General features: G+C 47.1%; 1 protein-coding gene across 3 annotated transcripts; it reads left to right on the forward strand.

The window, feature by feature from the left end:
• The first annotated feature begins 1,971 nt into the window (after window positions 1–1,971).
• NAA60 (N-alpha-acetyltransferase 60, NatF catalytic subunit) lies at window positions 1,972–23,853 on the forward strand. 3 transcript variants are annotated; one of them, XM_050968491.1, is made up of 7 exons: window positions 1,972–2,158; window positions 16,269–16,288; window positions 16,964–17,079; window positions 17,942–18,071; window positions 18,881–18,977; window positions 20,828–22,893; window positions 23,571–23,853. In XM_050968491.1, the coding sequence occupies exons 3-6, from the start codon at window positions 16,970–16,972 to the stop codon at window positions 21,082–21,084; spliced, it is 594 nt and encodes a 197-aa protein (XP_050824448.1). In that variant the 5' UTR covers window positions 1,972–2,158; window positions 16,269–16,288; window positions 16,964–16,969; the 3' UTR covers window positions 21,085–22,893; window positions 23,571–23,853. The 3 variants fall into 3 exon arrangements, with proteins under 3 accessions (XP_050824448.1, XP_050824447.1, XP_050824449.1); XM_050968490.1 differs by lacking the exon at window positions 16,269–16,288 and having other exon boundaries at window positions 1,974–2,158; XM_050968492.1 differs by lacking the exons at window positions 1,972–2,158; window positions 16,269–16,288 and adding an exon at window positions 2,333–2,726.
• Window positions 23,854–25,628: the final 1,775 nt, after the last annotated feature.

Consider the following 25,628-nt stretch of genomic DNA (forward strand, 5'->3'; position numbering starts at 1 on the left):
CTGAAGACTGAGCAACTTAGGCTACGGCTACACTTGAAACTTCAAAGTGCTGCGGCGGCAGCGTTTTGAAGTGCGAGTGTGGTCACAGTGCCAGCGCTGGGAGAGAGCTCTCCCAGCGCTGCACGTAAAACACCCAATGAGGAGGTGGAGCTTGCAGCGCTGGGAGCCGGGCTCCCAGTGCTGCGGCACTGTTTACACTGACGCTTTACAGCGCTGTATCTTGCAGTGCTCGGGGGTGTTTTTTTCACACCCCTGCGCGAGAAAGTTGCAGCGCTGTAAAGCGCCAGTGTAGCCAAGGCCTTTGCTTCATGGGGACCCATCATGGTGTGGAGCTCTGGGCAATTGCCCTGCTTGCTACCACCTGATGCCAGCCCTGGCTATTTATCTACTAGATTTGCCAAAAAAACAGTTGCGGAACAGGCTGGCTGTGGAATTCTTATAGCGTGGTGGGGTGGACTCGAAAAGGTTGAGAACCCCTGCTCTAATTCCTATGTTAAGCCAGTTGGCATGTCATTTACACATCTCTCAGTGAAGTTTGTAGTAATTTTGATGATGGTATTCAACAAGTGTAGAATATCCCATGATGCTCTCTCCATTCAAAATGAAAATGTGCATGATGGATTCTTGCTGTGTATTGGGGACCATTCTGGCCATTGGCTGAACTTTAAACGACAAAGTTTACTGTAGACTGAGTAGAATGGTGAGAGCAGCTGCTGTCATATCAAACTGCATCTGGTACAGGAAGGGCTTCCATCATCATGTTTGTCATGTAGTGATCTGCACAGTTCTTAGAAAAGCCAGCAAGATAGCTTATAGCATCAGTGCTCGGTTTGTGTATGGTGACCCTTTTGTCATTCGCAGTTGTCCATAGTCATCTGCCCACTCGTAACAGGATCTTGTCATTTGTCCCATACGCCTCTGCACTGATTGCTGTTGAGCCACCTTTGAAGCACCATGGCTACTGGAGTAGAGGCTTATTGGGTGCAAGTGGCTAGTAAAAGGGTCTCTGAAGTTAAAATGCACTAGCTTATCTCACTGCAAAAGTTTATGGATGTCAGCTTTGTGATTGTAATAAATTCTTCCAAGGTATATTTACAAAGTTCCAATGGCACAGCTCTTTCAGCAGAGAAATTCTGTCAGGCTGTATTTTCCCAGTGCATGGGCATGAAGGTGAAACGTTCATTTTAAAATTCTAGATGAATGCATGATTTTGTCTCTGGACTCAGAGAGAAATCTGTATTATGCAAGAGCTACATTAAAAAAAAACTTGAAAAAACACTCCCTTGAGCACTGCAGGTTTCAGCGTTGCAAAGTGCCCGTGCAGATAGTGCACCACTGCTGGTAGCTATTCTTCCCTTGGAGGTCGGTTTTTTATAGCGCTGGGACCTGCAATTACACAAGCCCCCCGCAGCAGTGCTTTAAAGTTGCTAGCGAAGACAGGCCCAACATGATTTTTAGGTAAGTAAACTTGGAAACAGCTTGTTGACTGGTAAAAAGTCATGAGTTTATGTTGTGCACCAGGGACTGATTCCTGACTCAGTCCTCGTGCGAGAAGAAGCTGTGCTGAAGACAAGTGTTTTTTTTTTTTTCCTAAATAGACTGAATTACAGCGAGTTGCACTAAATGGGCCGGGGAGGAGACTCTACCACTATCCTTCTAACGACACTCCGGCGGAGCCCTCGCCCAGGCTGAGCTACAGCCGCTTGGGGCCGGGCGCACTGCAGGGAGCGACTCCGAGGGCCGGGAACGCGGCGCTCCTGCCCAGGGCCAACTCCCGCGCTGGACCAGCCGCAGCGATAGGGGCAGAGCCTCGAAGCTAGCGCTGGAGCGGGGCGGCCACAGGCCTGCAGCCGCCTCTGACCGACGGGCCGCTCGCAGCACTGTCCGGACCCCGACCCGGCGGGCCTGGGAATCAGCTGGCGCGCATGCGCAAACGGAGTTCCGGCCGAGATGGCGGTCCAGCTGTCACGTGGGGCCGGGGAGCCTATGGGGCGGCGGCTTGCTGGGGGGTCGCCGGGAGGAGGCGTCTGGGCCTGTGGCCGTGGCTCCTGCTGGTTCCTCAGGGGCGGCCCTGCAGCCTCCGCCGGCCCGGAATGTGCTGAGTGACGTCGCCGCCGTGTTCCCGCCGCAGGCCGAGGCAGCCGCCGCCCCGCCCGAGGTGAGTGACAGCGGCGCCGGAGTCCCGGCCGCTGGGACCGCCAGGCTCGGCCCTGCCTCAGCGAGCCTGAGGTCCGGAGCCCCTGGCCCGCCCCGAGTCCGTGTCCCCGCGGAACCGCCGCGCCGCGCCCCGGCCGGAGAGCCCGTGAGCCTGCGGGGCAAGGAGCGGCCCGCAGCGCCGGGGTCTCGTGGCGCCACTTCCAAGCGCTTAGTGGTGTGTCCGCACACGGAGCTTTCCCGGACCGAGCTCGCGTCTCTTAGTGCCTTGCTCCTGGTCGGGGAGAGCGGCGCCGTGTGGACACGCCCTTAGTTTTGGTTCCAAATGTTCCTCTTGTGCCGTGGGAAGAGGTAAAGGAAGCGGCTTCCGAATCAGGTGTCGTGAAACAGTCCCATGTCTTCAGTGCCGGCACTGCGATTTCTTGATTCCCTGCAGAGTCCCGTCAGGCAGCTCTGTTCGTCTAGATTGGATCAGATCCGTGATCTGATGCGGAGAATTCAAGGATCACACACTTCCTGGAATCCATTCCTCCTTTGGTGTCACCATTTCATGGATCTTATTGCTGTAATTTGTAAGCATTTTCTGGCAGCATTAACTAGCCTAGTCTGGGACATTTGTTGCTGTGATACAAGTATCTTGGAATCTAGAGTTAATGGAAAGACTTGGGCGGATGAATGTGGGTCAGGTCTTTAGTGGTTTGATACAGAAATGCCTGAGTTGTAATCCCAACTCGGTCACTGAGTCTGTATGTAGCCCTGTTCAAGTCACTTATGGCCCAATTTTCAGAGGTGCTGAACACATGCAGCTCCCATTGACTGCAGTGGTCCAGTTCCTTAGAAAATCAAGCTAATTTCTGTGTGCCTTGCCTCATTTGTAAACTTGGTAGTAATAATACTTCCCTGCCCTAGAAGGGCATGTTAACTTAATGTTTGTAATAGTGGATGTGTGGGGTTTTTTTTTACTTACTTTGGTTCGGTTTCATAGTCGATTAGCTATCTGGTATGAAATGAAAGCTTATGCCCAGATAAATTTGTTAGTCTGTAAGGTGCCACCAGGACTCCTCCTCCATTTTATTTATTTATTTATTTATTTATTTATTTATTTTGCTGACACAGACCAACACGGCTACCACTGAAACCTCTCTGGTATGAGTGAGACAACTTAAATCCTCATTGTCTAATATAAACTTTAGTGCGAGAAACAGAAAACATCTATAAATCAAATTTAAAGGGAATTGTACCTTGTCTCATGGCTAACTATCCAGGCATAGAGGCTGGAACTGATTTTAAATTAAGCATTTCCTACTGTTTCCTGCATAGTCACTTTTAAACGTTGATTCGTGGTTGGAAGTGCTGTTTGCTGCTCTAGACTGCCAGGCTGTACTTTGGTAGCTGCTATAAGGTGCAACTTTATTTTACCTATAATATTGTGAAGGGAGAGCTTGCTTTTAAAATTAGATTAGGCAGGCAGCACCTACAAGTTTTAAGGTATATTCTCATTCTGAAGGGCTCACCCCACCCACCCATATTGAGGTGGAGCAATTTTATTTTGTCTATTGTCTTTCAGTCTGAAAGATCTAGCATTTTACAATTTTTCAGACATTGCTGAGCCTGGGATTTGTGGCTGGAGTAGATCCCTCCCCTGCATTTGTTCTGTTTTTTAGTATGATTGTATTTTAATATGGCAAATACACAGGTGCTTTTTGTTCTGTATATATTTGTACATATATGCAAGAATTTTCACCCTCTACTGAAATGCAGCCATCTGGGGTACATAGCTGCATGTTTTTAATGGTTCACAGCAATGCTGCAACAGGTTAGGACTAGGGATGTAAAATATTAAATAGTTAACCTATAAGCATCAGTCTTAATGTATTCAGTAAATGTTTAAAACAGATTGGTAAAATAATTTCATGACATTGTGATACCTAATGCGCACATTAGAAACGCTGCAGCAATATCATTTCAAAGTGTATGTGGAACTAGGTTCTGCATTGTTAGGACCATTGCTATGGAACTCGTGTAACACTTTGATAGTGTTAAACCTTCAAACAGCATCATGTCGGTTATTGTGATTTTTGGTAACTACTTTTCCATAGTGAAGATGGAGCAATCGAAAAGCAATAATGCCTGGAATCATTTCACAAAAATAACAGAAGGTGCAGTTAAATGTAAACTGTGTAAGACAGAGCTGAAGTGTACAAACAGCACTGGATCAATGCTGAAGCATTTGAAGCTGAAACATCCCTCTGTTTCATGTGAAAAAGAAAGCAAAAATCAAACAACACTGGCAGTGTTTGTTTCTGGCAGTTCAAGAAAATGCAACACACAACGTGACGAAAAACTGAGGAGTTGTGCAACACATGATCACTGCAGAAAAACTGTCTGTAAGTGTCGTCGAGGATACAGGTTTTCATGCATTGATAAGTTTGGTAGAATCTGAATACTGTGTGCCTGTGAGACAGACTGTAACCTTGTGACTAGAGAAGTGCTATGAGAACTGTGTGAAGTCCAGGAAAAATTGGAAAATGCCATTAAAGTGGCTTTCATCACTGACTGCTGGACAGAATTCACTACAGAAAGCTACATGACTATCATTTGCTAGTATATTGAAAATTGGGAGATTCAGTCCATGGTTCTACAAACCAAAAGTATGGCAGAATGACGTATAGCGGAAAACCGTACTGAAAAATTAAATGCTACAGTGGAAAGGTAGGGTCTGGCAGGCTGTGTCTTGGTGTGTATATGCAATAATGCAAGCAACATTATGCTCGTCAACACACCGAGGTATGTTACATTGAAGAAAACTCACGATTTATGGTTAGCTGCAAGTAGTGTGGATTGTGCTATTGCAGCTGCAAGTAGACTAGTTGCACACTGCCACCACAGCACCATGGCTGCAAAAGCACTTGAAAGAAAACAAACACAGCTTCAGGGTAAGTGACACTGTCTGATTCAGTCATGTAAAACTCACTAGAATTCATTATATGACATGTTCAGTTTATGACTCAGTGAGCAAAGGTGAGCATAACAGATGCGCTTTCACATAGCCCTATAACAAAACAGTCTGATACCTGAACACTTCAGCTGCAAGATGAGCACTGATAATTAGTAGAGGATATCTTATTGCTACTTTCCTCTTTAAAATGCGCTACAACTGCCATGTCTGCTGAACAGTCAGTCTTATCCAAACTCCCCTCAGAAGCGACACTCCCGTCGAAAATGGAAAAGTCACTGATTTCAAGGCTGCTGTTTGTCACTCAGTGGAGCATCGCATGAAACCCAATGATCCTGCCATAACTATCAAACCTGCACTTATTGCCTCCTTGTTAGATCCACATCATAAACACATGCAGTTTCTATCACTGGTTGTCCAGATGGCTGCTAAATCAAAGCTTCTGCAACTTACATTGATGTTAGAAATAGAAGAACCTCCAAGTGCCATGACTGAACTGGATGAGCCAATAGAGCCAGTACTGAAAAAAATGCGTGAAACTGAGAAGAGTGCTGTAGTGAAGCTTTTAGATGAAGATTATACCAATGAGGAGAGTGCAGTAGAAAATGAACTGGAAAATTACTTCAGGGAGCCTTGTCCTTCATTGGAATGCAGTCCATTGGCATGATGGAAGGTCAATGCACAGCGTTTTCCAAGGCTTGGAATGCATATACCTGTGCATTCCAGGATCTTCTGCCTATAGAACAGGGGAGGGCAAACTGTGGACTGTGTGTGTGTAGGGGGGGTGTCAGGGCAGAGGGCTTGGGTGCTCAGCTTGTAGGAGTGCTCCCAGCCCCCTACCCTGAGCGGCTCATGGCAGGGGGCTGGAAGGGATATGCCCTGTTCCACCCCCTTCCCCAAGGCCCCGTCCCTACCTCTTCTCTGCCTCCTCTACAAGCTGCATGCACGCTGCCGCTCTTCCTCCTCCCCTTCGCTAGGGTCATCAGCTGATTGACATAGGGAAGGAGAGCGGGAGTGGCAGGAAAGCACCACCCTGGGGGAAGAATTGGAGGAGGGGGGAAGCTTGGCTGCCACAGGACCAAGCTTTTGCCTCCTGCCCCCGCAGGGGAGAGCCTTAGTCCCAGATTTGGACCTTAGCGTCCAAAATATGGGGGTTAGCATGAAAACCTCCAAGCTTAGTTACCAGCTTGGACCTGGTACCTGCTGCCACCACCCAAAAAATTAGAGTGTTTTGGGGCACTCTGGTCCCTCTGAAAAACCTTCCCTGGGGACCCCAAGACCCAAATCCCTTGAGTCTCACAACAAAGGGAAATAATCCTTTTTCCCTTCCCCCCTCCAGGTGCTCCTGGAGAGATACACAGACACAAGCTCTGTGAATCCAAACAGAGTGAATCTCCCTCTCTGTTCCCAATCCTGGAAACAAAAAGTACTTTCCTATTCCCCCAGAGGGAATGCAAAATCAGGCTAGCGATCCAACACACAAATCTCCCCTTGATTTCTTCCTCCCACCAATTCCCTGGTGAGTACAGACTCAATTTCCCTGAAGTAAAGAAAAACTCCAACAGGTCTTAAAAGGAAGCTTTATATAAAAAGAAAGAAAAATAAGTACAAATGTTCTCTCTGTATTAGATGATACAACACAGGGTCAATTGCTTAAAAGAATATTGAATAAACAGCCTTATTCAAAAAGAATACAAATTAAAGCACTCCAGCACTTATATTCATGCAAATACCAAAGAAAAGAAACCATATAACTTACTATCTGATCTCTTTGTCCTTACACTTGGAAACAGAAGACTAGAAAATAGAAACTACTTCTCCAAAGCTCAGAGAAAGCAGGCAGCCAGAAAACAAAGACCTTAGACACTCAATTCCCTCCACCCAAAGTTGAAAAAATCCGGTTTCCTGATTGGTCCTCTGGTCAGGTGCTTCAGGTGAAAGAGACATTAACCCTTAGCTATCTGTTTATGACAGGTGGGCAGGGGGGCTGAGTGGGGCTGGGGACTGGGACTGCGGCAGCATGCCACTCAAAATCGGCTTGCTGCTGTAGGTGGCTGACCCTGCTCTACACCATTCTTGATTGTATAGATCTCTATCATATCCTCCTTTAGTGTTGTCTTTTCCAGGCTGAACAGTCCCAGTCTTTTTATCTCCATACCAGTAATCATTTTTGTTGCCCTTTTCTGTATCTTTTCTATTTCTAATAATCTCTTTTGAGATGGGGGCAACCAGAATGGCATGTAGTATTCAAGGTGTGGGCATAGCATGGATTTATATAGTGGCATTATGATATTTACTGTCTTATTGTCTATACTTTTGCTAATGGTTCCTAAGGTTCTGTTCGCTTTTTTGACATTCACTGCACATCGAGTGGGTATTTTTCAGAGAACTATCTACAGTGACTCCAAGATCTTTTTTGAGAGGTAACAACTAAACAGTTATGTTCCCCATCCAGAGCAGCCATGCCCAGTAATGAAGATCCACAGTAATTCTCAAGTCTGGCACCCTCCACAACTAAAGAATGACTTGTAGCACTGACTGATTCAACTGTCCATAAGAACAGAATGGCTGGATCATGGGAAAATCAGGATAACATTCTCTAAATTATAGGATCCACTAATCTGAAGAAATCTAGTTGTTCTTTACCCTTTTATCCACCCTCATTTCCTTCCATTGTTACTTCTGTTCCACTTTTCCAATGTTAGGCCTGGTCTACACCTAAAACTTAGCAACATTGGTCGGGGGTGTGAAAAATTTCACACCTTGTGTGCTATAGTTAGGTTGACCTAACTCTCCACTGTAGATGCAGCTGAGTCAATGGAGGACTTCTTGGTGAGGTGGATTTACTTCAGTGAGGGGAAAAACCCCTTCCATTGCTATAGTTAGGGTATTTGGTACAGCAGCATAGTTCAGATCAGAGAGTTGTACTTATGTAGGATCCCTGTGCTCCTGCTTCTTTCTTAGCTTGTATGCTTCTCCTCCATCTCCTGATCCCCGCTTGCTGCTCTGCTCCCTTCCTCTCCACTGCTGCTGATGCAAATTGCCACCATCACCTTGTCTTCAGGAAATCCCCTCCAGCTGCAATTGATTCCTGTTGAATTTAAGCTGATTTCAATTGACAGTTCAATTTAAAATATAAATAAATAAAAAATTATTTGGTGGGTTCCCTTATAACTAATGCACATTGATGGGACAAAAATCTGCTTCCTAAAACCAGAGTTATTTTTCTAAACTTTTTATATCACTGAAGGGGGAGACATAAAATTAGTTTAGATGCACATGATCTTTCCCTTCCTGTATTTTTTCACAGCTTTTCAGCACTGTTTAAAATTCAATGGCACCATAACATATATCCTCCTTCTGACATCTGTAGGCTTAGCGGAATATTAAGCCCCTTCCACTAAAATTTAGATCAGTGCCATTGCCCAAAGGTATAAGGGGAAGGAGAACAATTGTCTTTTTCAGATGCATAACTGCATGATCCAGACATGCAACAACAAATGTTGGTGAAAAGGGAAGTTGAGAGTAATGAATATAAATCAGAAGCCAGGAATTATAGAAAATTGATAAGGGAAGCAAAGGGGCATAAGGAGAAATCTGTGGCTGGCACAGTTAAGGACAAAAAATTTAGGAAGAAAACAATCCTAACAATGGTACTGGTCTGTTACTAGATGGAAATGGTAGAATTATCAAGAATGAGAAATGTTCAATAAATCTCTGTTCTGTATTTGGGAAGGGGGGAAATGTCTAATGACATCACAGTACTCATTCCATTCCACTGGTATCTCAGGAAGATATTAAACAGCTACTAAAGTTAGACATTTTAAAATTGTCAGGTCTGGATAACTTGCATCCAAACTGGTTTAGGAGCTTGTTGGACTGTTAATGGTGGTGGTTCCTCTTTTCCCTCCTCTCTTTCTCCCCCCTACCCCCCCATAAGCCTTGGCACACTGGGGAAGGTCCAAACACTAGAAGAAAGCTAATGTGCCAGTAAATGGGATGACCAGATAATTATTGGCCTGTTAATCTGATACTGATCCTGGGCAAGATAATGGAGGGGCTGATATAGAACTCTGTTAATAAAGAATTAAAGAAGGGTGATGTACTGCCAAGTAACATGCAGTTATGAAAAACAGATCCTATCAAACTAACTTGTCTTTTTCAATGAGATTACAAATTTGGTTGATAAAGGTAATAATATTGACATAATATAGGTGGACTTCTGTAAGGTGTTTGACTTGGTACTGCATGACATTTTAATTAAAAAACAAAAAACCAAAAAAACCCTAGAACAGTATAAAATAACATGACGCACATTAAATGGATTAAGAGCTGGCTAACTGATAGGTCTCAAAATGCAATTGTAAATGGGGAATCATCATTGAGCAGGTGTATTAGGGCTCCACAGGTATTGGTTCTTATTATTTTTTTTAAATTTAATCTGGAAGAAAACAAAATCCTACTGGCATGCTTGTCTTTAGTTACCTCTCCTGGTAACTTGATCCATTTGTTTCTCTCCCTTGTTGGCAGTAGCTCTTCTTGAGTATACTTTCCTATGAATTTCCAAACCCATCACCAGTGGAAACAGTTGTTTTTCTCTCCAGTTACATGTCCTTGGAGAACAGTGAAACCCTTCCCAGCTGCTGTAGAAGGAGCTTGAGGGTTACATACAGACCAGACTAAACTTGGCTTCAGGGGTTCCCAGGAGGCAAGATACACAGGGAACAATTACACAAACAGAGCACAAACCAAAAGATGTAGTAATAAAATACAAATACCATACAGTATTTCTGCTGGAGACTGCTGCTGAATGCTGTGAAATAATGTAACTGGATGAGTATGTCCGTGCTTGCTTTAGCTTAATCTCATTTACCTTTGGTATCTTGGCTCAGAGACATGTTAGGTTGTCCTCTCTCAGAATGCACAGGATCTGCCAGACTAGAAAGGACCAATGATCCTTCTAATCAAGTGTCCTTTCTGTCATCATAGCAATATGGGAGGTAGATGTAAAACCCTTCAAAGTGTCTAACTGTGAATACAATACTGTTCCAGCTGCTGAAGTCTGAGGATTTGATGGGTCTTGTAGTTGTTAGTCTAGCTGGTATCATTGCTATGCTGTTCCTGCTCATATGTGACCAATCCTCTTTTGAAACTTACTAAATTACTTCCTTTAATATCCTGAGATATGTTAATTATAGGCTGCATAAAAGTAGTTTCTCATCTGTTTAAATGTGGTGTTTTTAATTTCACCTGCCCTCTTGAAGTATGGAACTGAACCATGTCATAATGCCGCTCTGTGTGAAGGCCCAGGTCAAACTGCCCCTCTTGCCCCTGCCGGGGGGTGGGGGGGGCGGGGAGGAAGAGGAGGGCACTTCTGGGGTATGCACAGGGCGTGATGGGAGGGGCAGTGACAGGCAACCCACACCCTTCCTGTGACCTACTGATGGAGCCACCATTTGGGAAACACTGCCCCAGGACTGTTGTAAGCTTTTCTGGGTGGGGGAAGGGTTAGCAAAGTTTTATTCTTAAAAGTGAGAACTGCAGAAAACACTGATAATAATACTCAGTAGTTTGGTATAGTGCTTGCCATCCTTGGATCTCAACATGTGTTAAAGGATAGGAAAATACATTTATCTCTGTTGTATTTTGGGGTATCTGAGGTTCAGAGAGGTGTTGTGGCTTGTTCAGGGTCACACAACGAGCCAGTAGCTGATCTCCTAGTTCCCAGCGTGGTGTTCAGTCTGCTAGGCCACAGCACACCCATATTATTGGAAGAATGATGTATGGTCATCTGTTCCAAGTACTCTTCCAGAAACATGCCTGTGGTCTGCAAAAGTGTAGTGGAAGAATGCCAGGGTCGTGGCTGAAGGTTCTCATTAGTATCGGTAACTGTATCCCTTTCTCAGGGTTTTCACTGTATTCCAAGGACCAGGTATCCTGGGAATCTTCTGGTCTTGCATAGAAATATTCTGCATTGCGATTGTAGCTGTTCTTTTTGGATAGCTTCAGTGGATCTTCAGCAGGGAGTTGAATTGAATGCATACTTTGCTACAGCCACAACTATTAAAAATGTTTTCTCCAAAATTGTTCCTAAGGACCTCAAGGAACATGTTGTTCCCAGCTCCCTGGAGGATTGGTCAGCACTGAATGTGCTGTCAGAGCAGCTCAAACCCAAATCATTGCTGCAGTTGCTTGCTTTTCTTTATTTGACAGCCGTAGAGAGCTTTATGTAACTGAAGTGATTTTGTAATCATGACAGTGTTTTAAATCGCACACCCTGCACAATCACAGCATGGACTGGAATTGAATCTCTTCCATCTCAGAGTACTAGGATCAGAGGTTTCCTGGAGCATCTGTGTATTGGGCAGAGCCCCCTCTTCAGCAGTAGGGGATTATGCACTTGCTTTCACACACTGTTCTTTTCGGTATCACCAACCCCAAACATTCAAAAATCACGAGTTAGCCCTCCAAAAATTAGAAAACTGAGTTTAAAATCTTTGGTTTAAAAAAAAAGATGGAATTTTTTTTCCCTTTGGCCTTCTGATTTCTGAGCATTTAGGTTGTACTCTATTCATGTTCCTGGCTTTTCTCTAAATATGAGGGCTAGAAGCTTTTTTGAAAGATGTGGAGATTTTTTGGTTATATGTACCTGGGAGCTGAGTCTTTAAGAAAAACACCAAATATTTTGAAATTCACAGTAAAATTGTCAGAGTTGGTAACCACACCTCCTGCGGCAGTATAACTGAGCAAGATTGCTCAGTGGCCTGTGTGAAATGATTTTTGGCCTCTCTCTCCACTTCTGACTGAACAGATATCTACATTACAAAAACCACACTTGAATTAGCCCCCTCTTAGCAAATGCATCAAGGATGAATGGACTCTGGACCATGTACTCTCCTCTTTGCCAAAGAGATGAGCCCTCCAATTTGTAGCTGAGCCACGTTCTCGACACTTTGTGTTTCTGCTCTGGCTGTACCCATTCTGTGCATAGGGCTGTGAGACAAGCACCTCTTCATTTAGAGAAACATACCAGATGGTGGGATCATGTGTATGCTCTTGCTGGCCCAGCTGGGGAAGCACAGACATAGCCTTCTGCTTTGAGGATTCCCGCAGTGGGATAGTATCAGGATAATGTTAAGTCAGGCATTCCCAAACTTGGTTCATGGCTTGTTCAGTGTAAGCCCCTGGCGGGCCGCAAGACGCTTTATTTACCTGAGCGTCTACCACACCGCTTCCCACAGCTCCCATTGGCCAGAAATGGCAAACTGTGGCCACTGGGAGCTGCGAGCGGCCATCCCTGCAGACACTCAGGTAAGCAAAGCATCTCGCGGCCTGCCAGGGGTTTACCCTGAACAAGCCACAAACCAAGTTTGAGAACCCCGGTGGTAGGTCAAACTAGATTATCCAGTGGTCCCCTATGGCATTAAAATCTATGACGTGAGAGAATGATCCTCCCGGATTTCCCACAGTGTTACAGATGGGTCAGTAATTTTCCTGATTCTTAGTATTAGTTGGTTTTGTTGTCTGTCTCCTTGTTACTAAACTACCATGTGCTGTGGACCAGCCCAGTACAAGGAGGTTAATGGTGGTCATTCTATTTCCAGCAAAACAAAATATAGATTCCAGGTGCTTTGTCTCTGGGGTACCTTATTCTAATCCTATATTTAACTACGCTTTCTAAAGGTAACCTTTTTCTCTATACCATTACCTGTGGTAATGTACCTGTAATCAATCGAAGCCACGAGACAAAAGGAAAAGGGCTTCTGTCTTGCAGTTGAGGTCTTTGGTCTTTACACTATCACTGGGCTCAGACAAGTTAATGGGGTGACATCTGATGGATGGGTGGAGTGACTGCAGTCAGAGGCTTGAGTGTCTGCATCCTGTCTCATTGCTCATTCTGAATCTGTGAGCACCCTAGTTCTGAGTGCCCCACTCATGAAACATCCAAGTCCATAGGACAGGGTTTCTCAGACTATCTTATGCTGTAGCTATAGACCAGGGGTCTCAAACTCAAATGACCACGAGGGCCACATGACTGACACACACACCCCTCGCTGTCCCTGGCTTTGCCCCCACTCCACCCCTTCCATGAGGCCCCACCCCTTCCCTGCCCCCATTCCAACCCCTTTCCTGAAGTCTCCGCCCCCTCCCTGTGCGTGCATGAGGGGTGTAGTGGGGGTTCAGGACAGGGAGTTGAGGTGCAGTAGGGGGTTGGGGTACAGGCAGGGGGCTCAGGGTGCAGATGGGGTGTGGGATGCAGCAGGGGGCTCAGAGCAGGGAATTAAGGGGTGGGGTGCAGGAGGTCTTTGGGCTCCATGGTGGCAGCAGTGCACAGTGGGGCCAGGGCAGGCTGCTGGCCCCGGCCTCGCTCCCGCTCCACTCTGGAAAGTAGCTGGAACCATGTCCCTGTGGCCCCTGGGGGAGGGAGGACGCAGGGCTCTGCAAGCTGCTTCTGCACCTCCAGGTACCTCCCCCGAAGCTTCCATTGGCCATGGTGCCCCGTTCTCAGCCAATGGGAGCTGCAGGGGGGCGGTGCTTGGAAGCCAGGGCAACACACTGATGGAGCCCTCTGCTTCTTCCCTGGTCACAGGGACGTGACGCCAGCTGCTTCAGGGAGCGGCACGGGGCTCTAGGGGGGCAATCCCATGGGTGTAGTTTGCCCACCCCTGGCCTGGAGGTAGGCTGGGGGCGGGCGGGCGTGGGCTGTTTGGCGGGCCGTGTGTTTGAGACCCCTGCTATAGACCATGTCTTGACAGAGATTCTCTGTTGGACACCACCACTCCCTTCCAGCTCTATGCCTTCCTCAGGGCAATTTGAGTCACTAGGACAGAATTAGAGAGATCAGATGAAAATAAATTTACAGCAATGTGATGGGTGTGGCTGCTTGGGTACTTCCCTTTCTTTTGTGCATCTGTTTGTCTCTAGGGGCATGTCTATACTTGCCATTTAAAGCAGAAAAAGTCTTTTTTTTTGGGGGGGGGGGCACAAAAACCATGGGAGCGTCTACACTTGTCAATGACTTTGAAGTGAAACTCAGCAGGTAAACAGACATCCATCTCTCCCCCTGTAAAGCCTCGGGAACTTTGAAAATCCCCTTCCTGTTTTCTTGGCAAATGCTCACTTTTTATGGCCAGGTGACAAGGCCTGCTCCCCGGAGCAAAAGATTCCCTGCTTGGAGCAATGCTGAGCTACTGGAGTTGATCAGTGTTTGGGGAGAGGAGGCTGTGCAGGCACCCAGGATGCCCCCTCCCATCGCCTCCGCGCCCTTCACACAAGACCCATCCTCAAACTGGAGAGGGCTGCATTGTGGGATAGCTGCCCTAGACCGCTGTTCTCCTCCGGAGTGGAAGTGCTGCTAATGTAAACACTCTGATGTCTGAGGAGTTAAGGGAGTACACAAACCAACACGGTATATTCACCTGTGAAACTTAGTGTTAAAACTCTGCAAGTGTAGATAAACCCTAGGATTTTTACAGGTTGCCTGCAGCCCCCATTATGTCCTTCACTGCTTTCCCTTGCAGTTTTGCTGTTCTGATATTTGATCACTTGAATTTGACCCAGAGAAGCACCAGACAAAAAGAGGGAGCCGTCTGGTTTTGAGTATTCATCAAACAAGCATTTGGAAATCTTGAGAGTCCTGAATTGAATTACAACTAGTAGAAGGCATTGCTTGAAGTACTAAGAAATGCTTCATGATTGTGACCGAGAGCTCCACAGATCATCGAAGAGCTGCTGTAATAGGAAAAAACTCTGAAGCTGTAGGATCCTGGAGAGGGGAGGGACCAATAGAGGAACTGATAACTAAAGATGGCTTGTGGGGATTCAGATTAAACAGTTGCTGTTCATTCACTTCTTGTTGCTCTGGCTCCGCATAACATGTTTACTACTGTAGACCAGTGGTTTTCAGTTTTTTTTTTTCCTGGCAACCCAGTTGAAGAAAATTGATACCCATGGCCCGGGGAGCTGGGGATGAGGGGTTTGGGGTATGGGAGGGGCTCAAGGCTGGGGCAGAGGGTTGGGGTGCAGGGGTGAGGGCTGCAGGGTGGGACCAGGAATGAGGGGTTCAGGGGTATGGGAGGGGGATCTGGGCTGGGGTAGCCAGTTGAGGTGCAGGAGGGGGTCAGGGCTCTGGGCTGGCAGTGCAGGCTCTGGAGTGGGACTGGGAATGAGTGGTTTTGGGGGGGCTCAGGGCTGGGAGAGGGGATTGGGGCATGGGGTTGGGGCATGGAGTTACCTTGGGTGGCTCCCGGTCAATGACGCAGTGGGGGTGTTAAGGCAGGCTTTCTGCCTGTCCTGGCACCGCGGACGGCGCTGTGCCCCGGAAGCGGCCAGCAGCAGGTCTGGCTCCTAGGCAGAGATGCACAAGCAACTCCACACTGCTCTTGCCTGCAGGCACCCTCCTCTATCCCCCAGCTTGGAGTCCTGTGTGCAGCTGGTGTTTGGGGTGGGGGCAGTGCGTGGAGCCCCGTGGCCTCCTCCCCCCCGGGAGCCAGACCTGCTGCTGACTATTTCTGGGGCGCAGCGCGGTGTCAGAACAGGTAGGGATTAGCCTGCCTTAGTCTGGCAGCACCGCCGACGGGACTTCTAACGGCCTGGTCAGTGGTGCTGACCAGAGCTGCCGCTACCCAGTGCCTTACATTCCATGACCAAGTACTAGGTCACAACCCGCAGTTTGAAAGCCACTGCTCTAGGCCACCTGCCACTTGGCATCTTGTAGAGAACGCTTGTTCTGACTAGCAAGTGTAACTTGGCTCTGTGCTTCCTTCGTGCATACCGATGTACGTGTTTGCTCTGCCATCTATTGCTTTATTCTCTAGTACTTAAATACATTTGACAATATTATCAGAGAGAACTTTCATTTATAGTTTTGCTATAATTACACTAATTCTGGGGTGGGAAGAGATGGTGGTGACAAGGTTTGTATTTAAATATTCCCTGCAGGGTGGATTGATTTACATCAGTTACTTAAATCCTAATTTAAATCACTAAGTGGAAACTTTTTGATTAAAACTGATGATTCAAATCAATATTTCCATTTGTACTTTCTTTATTTTCTAAAGAAAAGTGCTTCTTATTGGTTCAGAATTGTTAAAACCTGTTTATTTACAATTAAATAAAGCCTTTACACTGGATTTGATACATTTTTTTTGCCATTTAGAAGGGTACACCATAACTAGAGTAAGTATCCATGATGAGTGGAATCATAAATACTAATATTTGAGAACTGAGCCAATTACAGCTCACGTACAGAGAAACTGTAACATAGGAATGTGTGATCACCCAGGTGGGCTCAGCGGATGATCCTGATGAGATACAAAGATGATGTCTCCTGGAGTTAGAGGCCGCGTCTCAGTGCCTGTGATGACTTTGCACGTCTCTTGCATCCAGTAGTATGGGCCTGGATCTCCCACAGGCTCAAGCTCCTAATATAGTACATGACTTATTGTGCCATAGTTATAAAGCATGACCTTCAAATTTGAATGTTTTCCCCATAATTCTGGCTTTATATAGAAAAGCAGCCTTTAACCCAAAGCTTTTTTGGTGGAGGCTCATGGATTCAGCATATTTATTTTTTTTATTTAACATATTTTGTACTAACGTCAGATTTAATTTTAAACAGATTATTTTTAAAAGAAAAACTTGTAATTTAAATGAAAAAAATTCCATTTTTTTTTTAAAATCATGATTTGTATTTCCCTGTGCCATGCAGAACTCAGATTGGCCTAAGAATGACTTGCTTGGCAACGAAGACTCCCCCTAGCCCCAGTGTTGCCTTTATTCCAGATACTAACAGGTCTCAAACCTGAAGCTTTCAGGTGCATCCTTCCTAATTTTCTTCTTTTTCCTTTGCAGGTGTGAATGACAGAGGAGGTGCCCCCAACTGCAGTTAGTGACATAAAACTGCGTCTTCTCTGCCACGATGACATAGATGTAGTGAAACAGCTCTGCGGTGACTGGTTCCCAATAGAGTAAGTAACACTCCTGCGGAGGGTGGAGGGGGCGTGCAGAGAGACAGTCTATAAACAATTAGTGTGAAAGTGTGGAGCTGAGAGCATAGGCAGGTACTGTGACAGCTGCCCCACATTCCAATGTACTTCAGTCCTGACCATCACCTACTGCCTATCCAGTCCTGTGTCATCTATACAGCACTGCCAATTGTCCATCAGAATTCAGGGGATCTTGAGAATGAACAGCAGAAACAGATAAACTCTCTTGTTTCAAACAATCCCAAAGCCCCCACCAAGGGAACTGTGGGCATCTTATAAGGAGCTTTGTAATAAAAGGGAGAAATCTTTGAGAGGGCTGCTTCTCCCCCTTCCACGTCTCCCCCCGCCTCCCCCATTAAGGGAATACTTTTGGGGGGAGGGAGGTGGGAGTCATGTTTCCACAAGAAATGATGGAATCTGTGTCAGTCGGGTTACTGATAGCATAGAATGAAATTATTCAAGCTGGGATGTGGTCCAGACACCTGGGCTGACACTCACACCTTTACAAAAAGTGCCATGGGATCTTTAATGATTACATGCAGAGTCCTTAGTTTTAACTCCATCCGGAAGAGATTCCCTCCATCAGCAAAGCTTCGTAGCTTGGATATCTATTGACTCCTGTAGAAGAGTGCCACCTACTAAACTGCCAGCACTACTTCTTCAGCATCTGAGTGTTGGTTGCAGGTCTCCCACTGAAGTCTTATTCTGGCCCAGCTTATGTTGTAACCCTGCCAGATTCCACAGGCTGGTCTGACTGCAGGCTCGTGGCTCAGTTTGAAATGCTGTGTGTTCCCTAAGCATTCATGGATATTGCTTTTTTTTTCTTTTTTTTTCCCCCCTCCAGGTACCCTGACTCATGGTATCAGGACATCACTTCCAACAAGAAGTTCTTTTCCCTTGGAGCCACCTACAGAGGCACCATTGTGGGAATGATAGTAGCTGAGATAAAGAGCAGAACAAAAGTGCATAAAGAGGTAGGCAAGCCGTAGTCTAAGATGAGATGTGTGTATACCCCCAAATGATTACCTGCTCTGGGGCCCATTTCTCTCATTGCCTGGCTACTCATTTGATCTGTCAAAAGACCAAATTTTTCAAGACCTTTTATTGTGCACCACCAGCAGGTCATTTTACTAAGCTCCAGTTGGTTACACCTGTGCAAACCCCATTTGAAGGATGTGATGTTGCTGAGGGCATAACATGGCCTGTAGAACATTGTATTACTATTGATGTGTAAGAAAGAGGATCCCAGCTTGACTCAGAGTCTAGAGTCTGTTTGCAGAAGCTGGAGTGGATGACAGGGCATGGATCACCACTGTCTGAAGACCGGATACTGGGCTAGATAGACCATTGGTCTGACCCAGTATAGCCATTCTTATGCAGAGTTGGCAGAAAAAGCACATTATAGCTGGTAAACTGCTGACATTTGATCTGGGCACTCAAACATGGAACCCCACAATGCCATTTAACACTTTCAGTAAACGACTAAACAGGAAACAAGTGTTTAGTTAACAGTTAACTGTGGAAGACATTAAAGGAACTAAATGATTACTATCCCCCAACTGGCAAGAAATATGAAAATAATAGAAACTCCTCCCCTAGCCCAAATAGATTCTTTTCTTTTCCTCCATTTAGGGGGCTGTTTATCTCCCCATTTCCAACAGCTCCATAAAGGCACCTGGGATAAGAAAACTCTTCTGTGAACCAGATGCTTGCTTTGTTTTGACATTATACACTGTGCTATACACATGTATCCTACTAAATGCTTTGTCATGTCTCTACTCAGGATGGAGATATTCTAGCTTCCAGTTTTCCAGTCGATACTCAAGTTGCTTACATTTTAAGTCTAGGAGTGGTGAAAGAATTTAGAAAACATGGAATAGGTAAGAACATTCTAAATAGCTTTTCTATGTCTGTTGCTGAGCACCAATCCATTGTATGGTTTATTTATCGCTTGTGACTCATGTTTGGTGTATGGGTGAAGCTTATAGAACTAAGACTGTCTTGACTCTGCCCACTTCAGAGAGTAGCTTACACACTAAGCTTGTATAGAACTTGTCATGTCTCAAGGAATTGGAAATAGGATATAGATTACATTACACTAGCTCACTGTTGCATCTACAGTGTGATTGAGAGTCCTTACCATCTGGTGGCTGTTCAGTGGCCTTTGAAAACAGTAGATGGATCTCTACTGAGTAGATGGATCTCAGTCCCATTCCCAGTGGATAGCTGACCATGCTGAGAAAACTGTCATAAACTATCAAACTTGCTAGCAGTGCCAGCAGATCTGCTATGGACTGAATGGCTGTGGAGACAGAACTCCTAAAGCCCACGAAGCTGTTAACCCCATCCTGGAGGGGAGGCATGCTGATACTGATGGCGAGGGGAGAAGGGGGAACGGGCACCGCCATTGCTCATACTGTGCCTGTGTTGTGCTGTGGGGGAGAATTACAGGCCTCGGAGGCTGCAAATGTGTGACATCTCCAGCTGTTAAAAAGCGGGGGAGGAACAAGAGGGGTTCAAGAAGTAGCATAATACTGTGGATCAGAATATATCCATCAAGCGAGTGCAGTGATCAGTGTGAACCCCAGCTACAGCACAACAATTTCACTGCCTTGGAGAAATCCTAGAGTGAGAAGTCTTCCCTCTTTAATGTGGCAGAATGTACGCTTCAAGGCCAGATAAAAAGCTTTTCTTCAAGTGATTTGCACATGTGTATTCTACTCTTGGGGAGTGTGCACAGCTGGTGGAAAATTTTCCCTCAGTGGTATCTGTTGGGACAGCTCAAGCTTCCTCTGCTTTCACTCGCTACTGCATGCAGATATAAAGGGGGGAGCTGCCCCAGCCCCCCTCGGTTCCTCCTTACTGCCCATGATGGTTGTTGGAATGTATTTGTCTTTAATAAGAACTCTGTGTGTTTATAGTTACTTGTTTGTATGGGTTTTAGTGTTGGAACTTTCACTAACCAAAGTTTACTACTTTCTTGGTTCCCCAATTTGGGGTTCCATTGTTGAGACCAAGGAATACCTCAGTCACTGGGCTTCAAGGCCTGTCTTTCGTGTTCTAAACAGGGGTGGGCAAACTCCAGCCCCTCAGAAGTGGCCCTCGGAAGCAGTCCTCCGGTGGAGGGACTGAGGGCTCCATGTGCGTTGGCCTTGCCTCCAGGCACCGCCTCCCACAGCTCCCATTGGCTGGTAATGGGGAACCCCGGCCAATGGGAGCTTCGGGGGAGGTACCTGGAGGGGCAGCAAGGGCAGTGCATGCAGAGCCCTCCATCCCCCTTCTCCCAGGGGCTGCAGCCCTTCCTGGAGTGGCACGGAGCTGGGGCCAGGGCAGGCAGGCAGGGGGCTTGAGGGTGGGGCTGAGGGTTGAGGTGCAGGGGGTGAGGGCTGTGGCTGGGGAAAGCTCTGGGGTGGGGCTGGGGATGAGGGGTTTGGGGTGCAGGGTGCCCTGGGGCTGCAGTGGGGAGAGAGGACACCCCGCAGCCCTCTCTTGCTGCAGCAGCTCTGGGCCGAGGGAGGGGCTCCTCTGGCCAGGCGAGGGGCGCCTCTCCCCGCCTGCCTGCATGGCCCTTGGCAGCCTGCTGCACGGTCGTGCAGCTTACAGGGAACTTATTCTAGGAGCTTTGTTCAGAGGCACTGATGGCTGGTGCAGAGGCTTGGCTGCACTCTCCACCCTGTCCCAGTAAGAGCACTGCTGCTCTGTGTAATGCTGTTCTTCCTTCCTTTGATAGGTTCCCTCTTACTTGAAAGCTTGAAGGATCATATATCGACAACTGCTCAAGACCACTGTAAAGCCATCTACTTGCATGTCCTCACCACCAACAACACAGCAATTAACTTCTATGAAAATAGAGACTTTAGACAGCACCACTACCTGCCCTATTATTACTCTATCAGAGGGGTCCTCAAAGATGGCTTCACCTACGTTCTATACATCAATGGTGGACATCCTCCTTGGACAATTTTATATCCTTTACCCTGGATTTGATTAGCTGCAGAGCGAGATATCCCAAATACCATGTGTCTGGTTAAAACAAACCCTGCAAAGCAAGTCTGTTTGCAATTGACTAATCCCAGTTTAAGGGTAGGCTTCACTGAACTGGATTCCTTGCTTTCCAGAGGAGATTTGGTTTTGTCTCTGACATGTTCATGCCTGACTTCCTCAGGAGTGCTGTGGGATCTGTTCAGTAGAACAGTACATGTCTCTTGTGAGGTTAGGGATGCATCTTTTCTACGCTGGACGACTGATGGTAATACAACTGTTTAGCTAGGACTAGGTGTGGATGGGCACTGTGCAAAACTCACTCAGCACAGCTCTGTTGACTGCACCTGAGGCAAGACCTGCAGCTCCTCCCCTGCTATTCCAGTCCCGGGCTCCCCACATGGCTTTGTCAATGTATCTAAGGGCTCTTGTATACTGCATATGCTTTGCTGGCATAGCTGTGCCAGCAGAACCCCCTAGTGGAGATGGAGCACAAACCAACACTTGTTCTGTCAGCAAAGCTAATGTTGTTCGGGGAGCTGGTCTAGCTATACCAACAGAAGCACCTTTCAGTCACCATAGTGGTGTCTACGCTGGGGGGTTTGCCAGCATTGCTGTGCTGAGTAGAGGTTGTGATTTCCCACCCCCTACACTCCTAGCTGACACAGCTGTGCTAGCAACACTTAGTGTCCAAAGCCTTAATCCCAACTTACAGCATCATCTTCGGATCCGGTCTTGGTTTCCACTTGAGCAGAGACTGCTCCATTGCGTGGTGGCTTCCACCAGGTGCCTTCCAAATGGTTTCACTACTGATGTGATTGGGGACTTGAAATCAGGTCTCAGAAATGAAGGGCTAGTGAGCTGTTCTCCTCCGGTCCAGAGAAGACAGGCAGGGTTTGCCCTTTGTTGGGTATATCAGAAACTTGCTAACTATTGTAGATCATGCAGATAGAACCTTCCCAATGCTAATGGTGTGTTAGGCTCCAAATGCAGTTGGAAGCATGCTATTCAGTAAGGTATCTTACTCCACTCTTCTGAACAGCTCTAGGGATTCACACACTCCTCAGGGAGGCAAGGTGGGTACAGAACACAGATGACAAACTAAATTATAGGATATGCTTCAGGTCAGTCAGTCTGGGGGGAGCATAAAGCAGTCCCTTTTCCCTAACTCCTTAATGGTAACCAGGGCTTTGGAGCTGTGCTCTGGCTCCGCTCCAGCTCCAGGCAAAAACCTGCAGCTCCACTGCCCCAGAGCTGCTCCATGCTCCAGCTCCGGGCTCCGCTCCAAAGCCCTGATGGTAACGTGTAGTTGTAGCTGAGCAATCAAAATATCTCTGCTGCCAGACGGGCCATGGCTCCAGCAGCTGGAGTGCTGTGGAATGAAAGTGATTATTCAGCTAAAGCATTTCCTGGGCATATTGTAAGGAATGTTCCCAAGGTGTCTTACTCTTACTGTGCGGTACAGACCTGCTTATTTGTACCTGAGCAGTTAGCTGGCCAGTGCTGCTTTGCCTGGACTAGCTCTCATTGCCTATTACTGTCCTACAAGCTGCTGTCAATACAGTATGTTTTAGATTATTTCTTACATTTCACTGTAAATGTCCCTGTTGTTCTTAACTGAGGCTCACTGACTACCTACAGCATATTGGCTCAACGCTCGCCAGCCTGAGCCCATGTTCGATTCCTCACCGGATATACCGCCAAGCTCAGAGTCTCCTCCGCAGCCTGCTGCCATGGTCTGGCATTTCTGCAAAGAGCGGCATTGAATACAGCCGGGCAACGTGACCCAGTCAGAGGGTGGCGGCAAAGCGAGAGGTAGGCAGCTGAGAATGGGGTGTACCTTCTCTCCGGAGCCCTGCACTGCAACAAGCCAGTGGCATAACAGATCCACCGTAGCGCCTGGGCCACATGAGGCAAGGTGCCTAAAGCAAGGGACACTGCAACATAGACTGTGTGCCTCAATGTACAATTCAGCCTCTTGGAAACAGCTAGAGCCCAGCTTCTGAGAGCGCTGCACCCCAGGATCCCTCTGTGAAGGACTGTACACTGGCAACTATTTAATAATCTTGCCTCTTTTGTTATTGACTTAGCTCCTGCTACAGTTGATGGCAGAATGCCTATTGACTTAAGGCTTTGATTCCCCCACCCCCTCCCCCCGAGAATTAACTTGATGTAATTTATTTGAGCCCAGTGAATGTTGTTAAAAGCAATCTCCCGCTGCTGCAGGTGACCCCTTTCCTTGAGCATTTAGGGCAGCTCAGCTGGGCCCTGAGCATTTGAGACTGTGTGCCCCCCCTATCCCCAGTTCTGCAGGGTCTGGAAATCGGAATAGCTAACTCCCCATTCTCCTCCCACTGGTTCAAATGTGCAAAGCCTCAGCGTCTTAGACTGTAAGCTCTTCAGCACAGGGGCTCCCATTTTGTTCTGTAAAGCACAATGTCTGTCCTGTCCTTTCCATGGTTTTCAGACAACTGTTCTCTTGTCTTTAATAGGATAATTCTTCCCTTTATCTCCTGAATCATCTGGCTCTGCACTGATTCCAGTGATGCGGGCTTCCTATCAACAATCCAGCCTCTTAAAATTGACCACTCAGCTGTGGATTGACTGAGATTTGGTAGACCATATGCTTGACTTGCTGCAGCCTCGATTTGCTGTCTTCTTGGCCCAGAGTCCCAAGGAATCCTGTGTGGATTGACAGTCGTTGCTGTCTTATAAGGGGTGTCACTGTGCTGTAGGCAAGTGGCCCTTCCCATTACAGCTCTGTTTTTACACCTCCCCTCCCTCTCTCCTTGCTTTTGGCCAGTACTCACATAGATGCACATAGTTGTACATGAGATGGACAAGGATGTAGTCATCTGCTTTGCCATAGCATAGCTAATGACAGGAATGCACGATAAGGCAATCAACATGCACTGACCAACCATGTTAGAGCCCACAATACATCAGAGGGCCAGGGCTGGAGTGGGCCCGCCATGTCCTCTCAGTCCAAGGGCAGATGGAAATGGGGCACATTTCTCTTGGGCTCCCATGCTCCTGCTGATGAGTCTGTGTTGCTGCTGGTAACACTCCTGCCCACTCACAGGAAGGAAACTGCTGCTGAGATGCCCAGAGATAGTCATCACCCCATGACTTAAAAAGCATCTGATTCACGATGCTCTAAAGTAGAACACGGGGATTGAAATTGCTGTTTCATAGTGAAATATATTTATAATATACTGTGTAGATCCTTCTGCCTTGAGTCTGAGCTAGAGCTCACCAGGATAGGAGTGGGGGAGATGTATAGAGTTATTCCTGTAGTTGGAGCCCAGAGGGAAGTGTGAGCCACCTCTATTCCCTTACACTGTCACTGTTGGAACCTGAGTTAACCTCCCTCAGGCTGTTTAGGAATGAGACTTGTTCACAGATTGCTGCTTTTGAAGAAAATTAGCTGCTGCCCCACTTGTGTTTATAGAGACTGCAGGCCATGAGAGGTGTGGAGGGGGTGCGCTGATCGGCAGCCTTGCTCGGTCCGTGCCAGGAGTTTGGTATTGAAGTCCCTGTGGAGGCTGCATCGTGACTGTCAACAGTGAAATGCTTGCTTTGTTTGCACAAGACTTGTGCAGGACACTTGTCTCCCTATGTGGAGCTTGCTAGACATTGACCTCCCCAATAGGCCGAAGGCCCCAGACCTCCCCTCATACTGAATTAGTGTGCAAAAAGACCTCATAGCTACAGGAGGGGCACCTGAGTGCTAGCAGGACATTGCAATAGTGCTGTCCCATCGGCTCTGCTAGTGGGATCAGCTGGGACTGAGCAAATAGGAGCAAAGCATACACTGTGGGTAAATGCCTGGCCTCCTTCCAGCAATTGTCAAGCCCCTTTTTCCCCTGGCAGAGGCTGTGCCCCCTTGGCTCTGCAGCCCCATTCCCACTGTTCATGTGGCCACTTTGAAACTGGGAGTTGGCAGAGGATTTCTTGAACTAAAGCTGGGGTGTTGTCTCCTGCGGCTGGCAGGTAACTAGAAGGTTACTACGGAGACAGGGACTGATGGGGTCTTACAGCACAAAGTTGGCCTCTTAAAGTAACTTAAATCTGCTGGAAGAATTAGTTCTCCAGATGTCACCTAAAGACAAGTAAATGTCTAACTGCAGAGGATAACTATCCCCTTGCTATTACCATGTCAGCTGCTATCTAAGTGGGGTGGGAATAGTGTCCTATCTTGTCAGAGGCCTCTGCCTGGAACTGCTAGCATCCTAGATAAAGGACAGTCTTGGCAACCCCCTCTTCAGGAAGCCCTTAAAGCCTGTTTTTAATACAGAATGTGTGCTGCAGATACAGCTTGCACTCTGTAACCCTGTCCCATGTGGGGTGGAGCCAAGCCCAGGAAGTGAATGACTCAAAGGGAGAGCGCCTTGGGGGGGGACGGGACTAGAGGATGGGTTGGTGGTGGGGCTGTGCAGCCATTGCTGTGTGTCTGACTCAGTGCATTGAGGCAGGTAGAGCCCCTGCCTGAGAAAGAGGGTAGTGACTGACCAGCATGGGCTGGGGCCAGTTTTGTGGGGAAAATTCCA

The sequence above is a fragment of the Gopherus flavomarginatus genome, chromosome 9 (genome assembly GCF_025201925.1).
Source record: "Gopherus flavomarginatus isolate rGopFla2 chromosome 9, rGopFla2.mat.asm, whole genome shotgun sequence".
NCBI lineage: Eukaryota > Metazoa > Chordata > Testudines > Testudinidae > Gopherus > Gopherus flavomarginatus.

Bases quoted from the DNA above. Each gene is read 5' to 3' on its own strand.
- NAA60 (XM_050968491.1), top strand. From the start codon at position 16,970: ATGACAGAGGAGGTGCCCCCAACTGCAGTTAGTGACATAAAACTGCGT. The intron at 17,080-17,941 runs GTAAGTAACACT...TCCCCCCTCCAG, and splicing joins GGTGACTGGTTCCCAATAGA to GTACCCTGACTCATGGTATC. The intron at 18,072-18,880 runs GTAGGCAAGCCG...GTCTCTACTCAG, and splicing joins GAACAAAAGTGCATAAAGAG to GATGGAGATATTCTAGCTTC.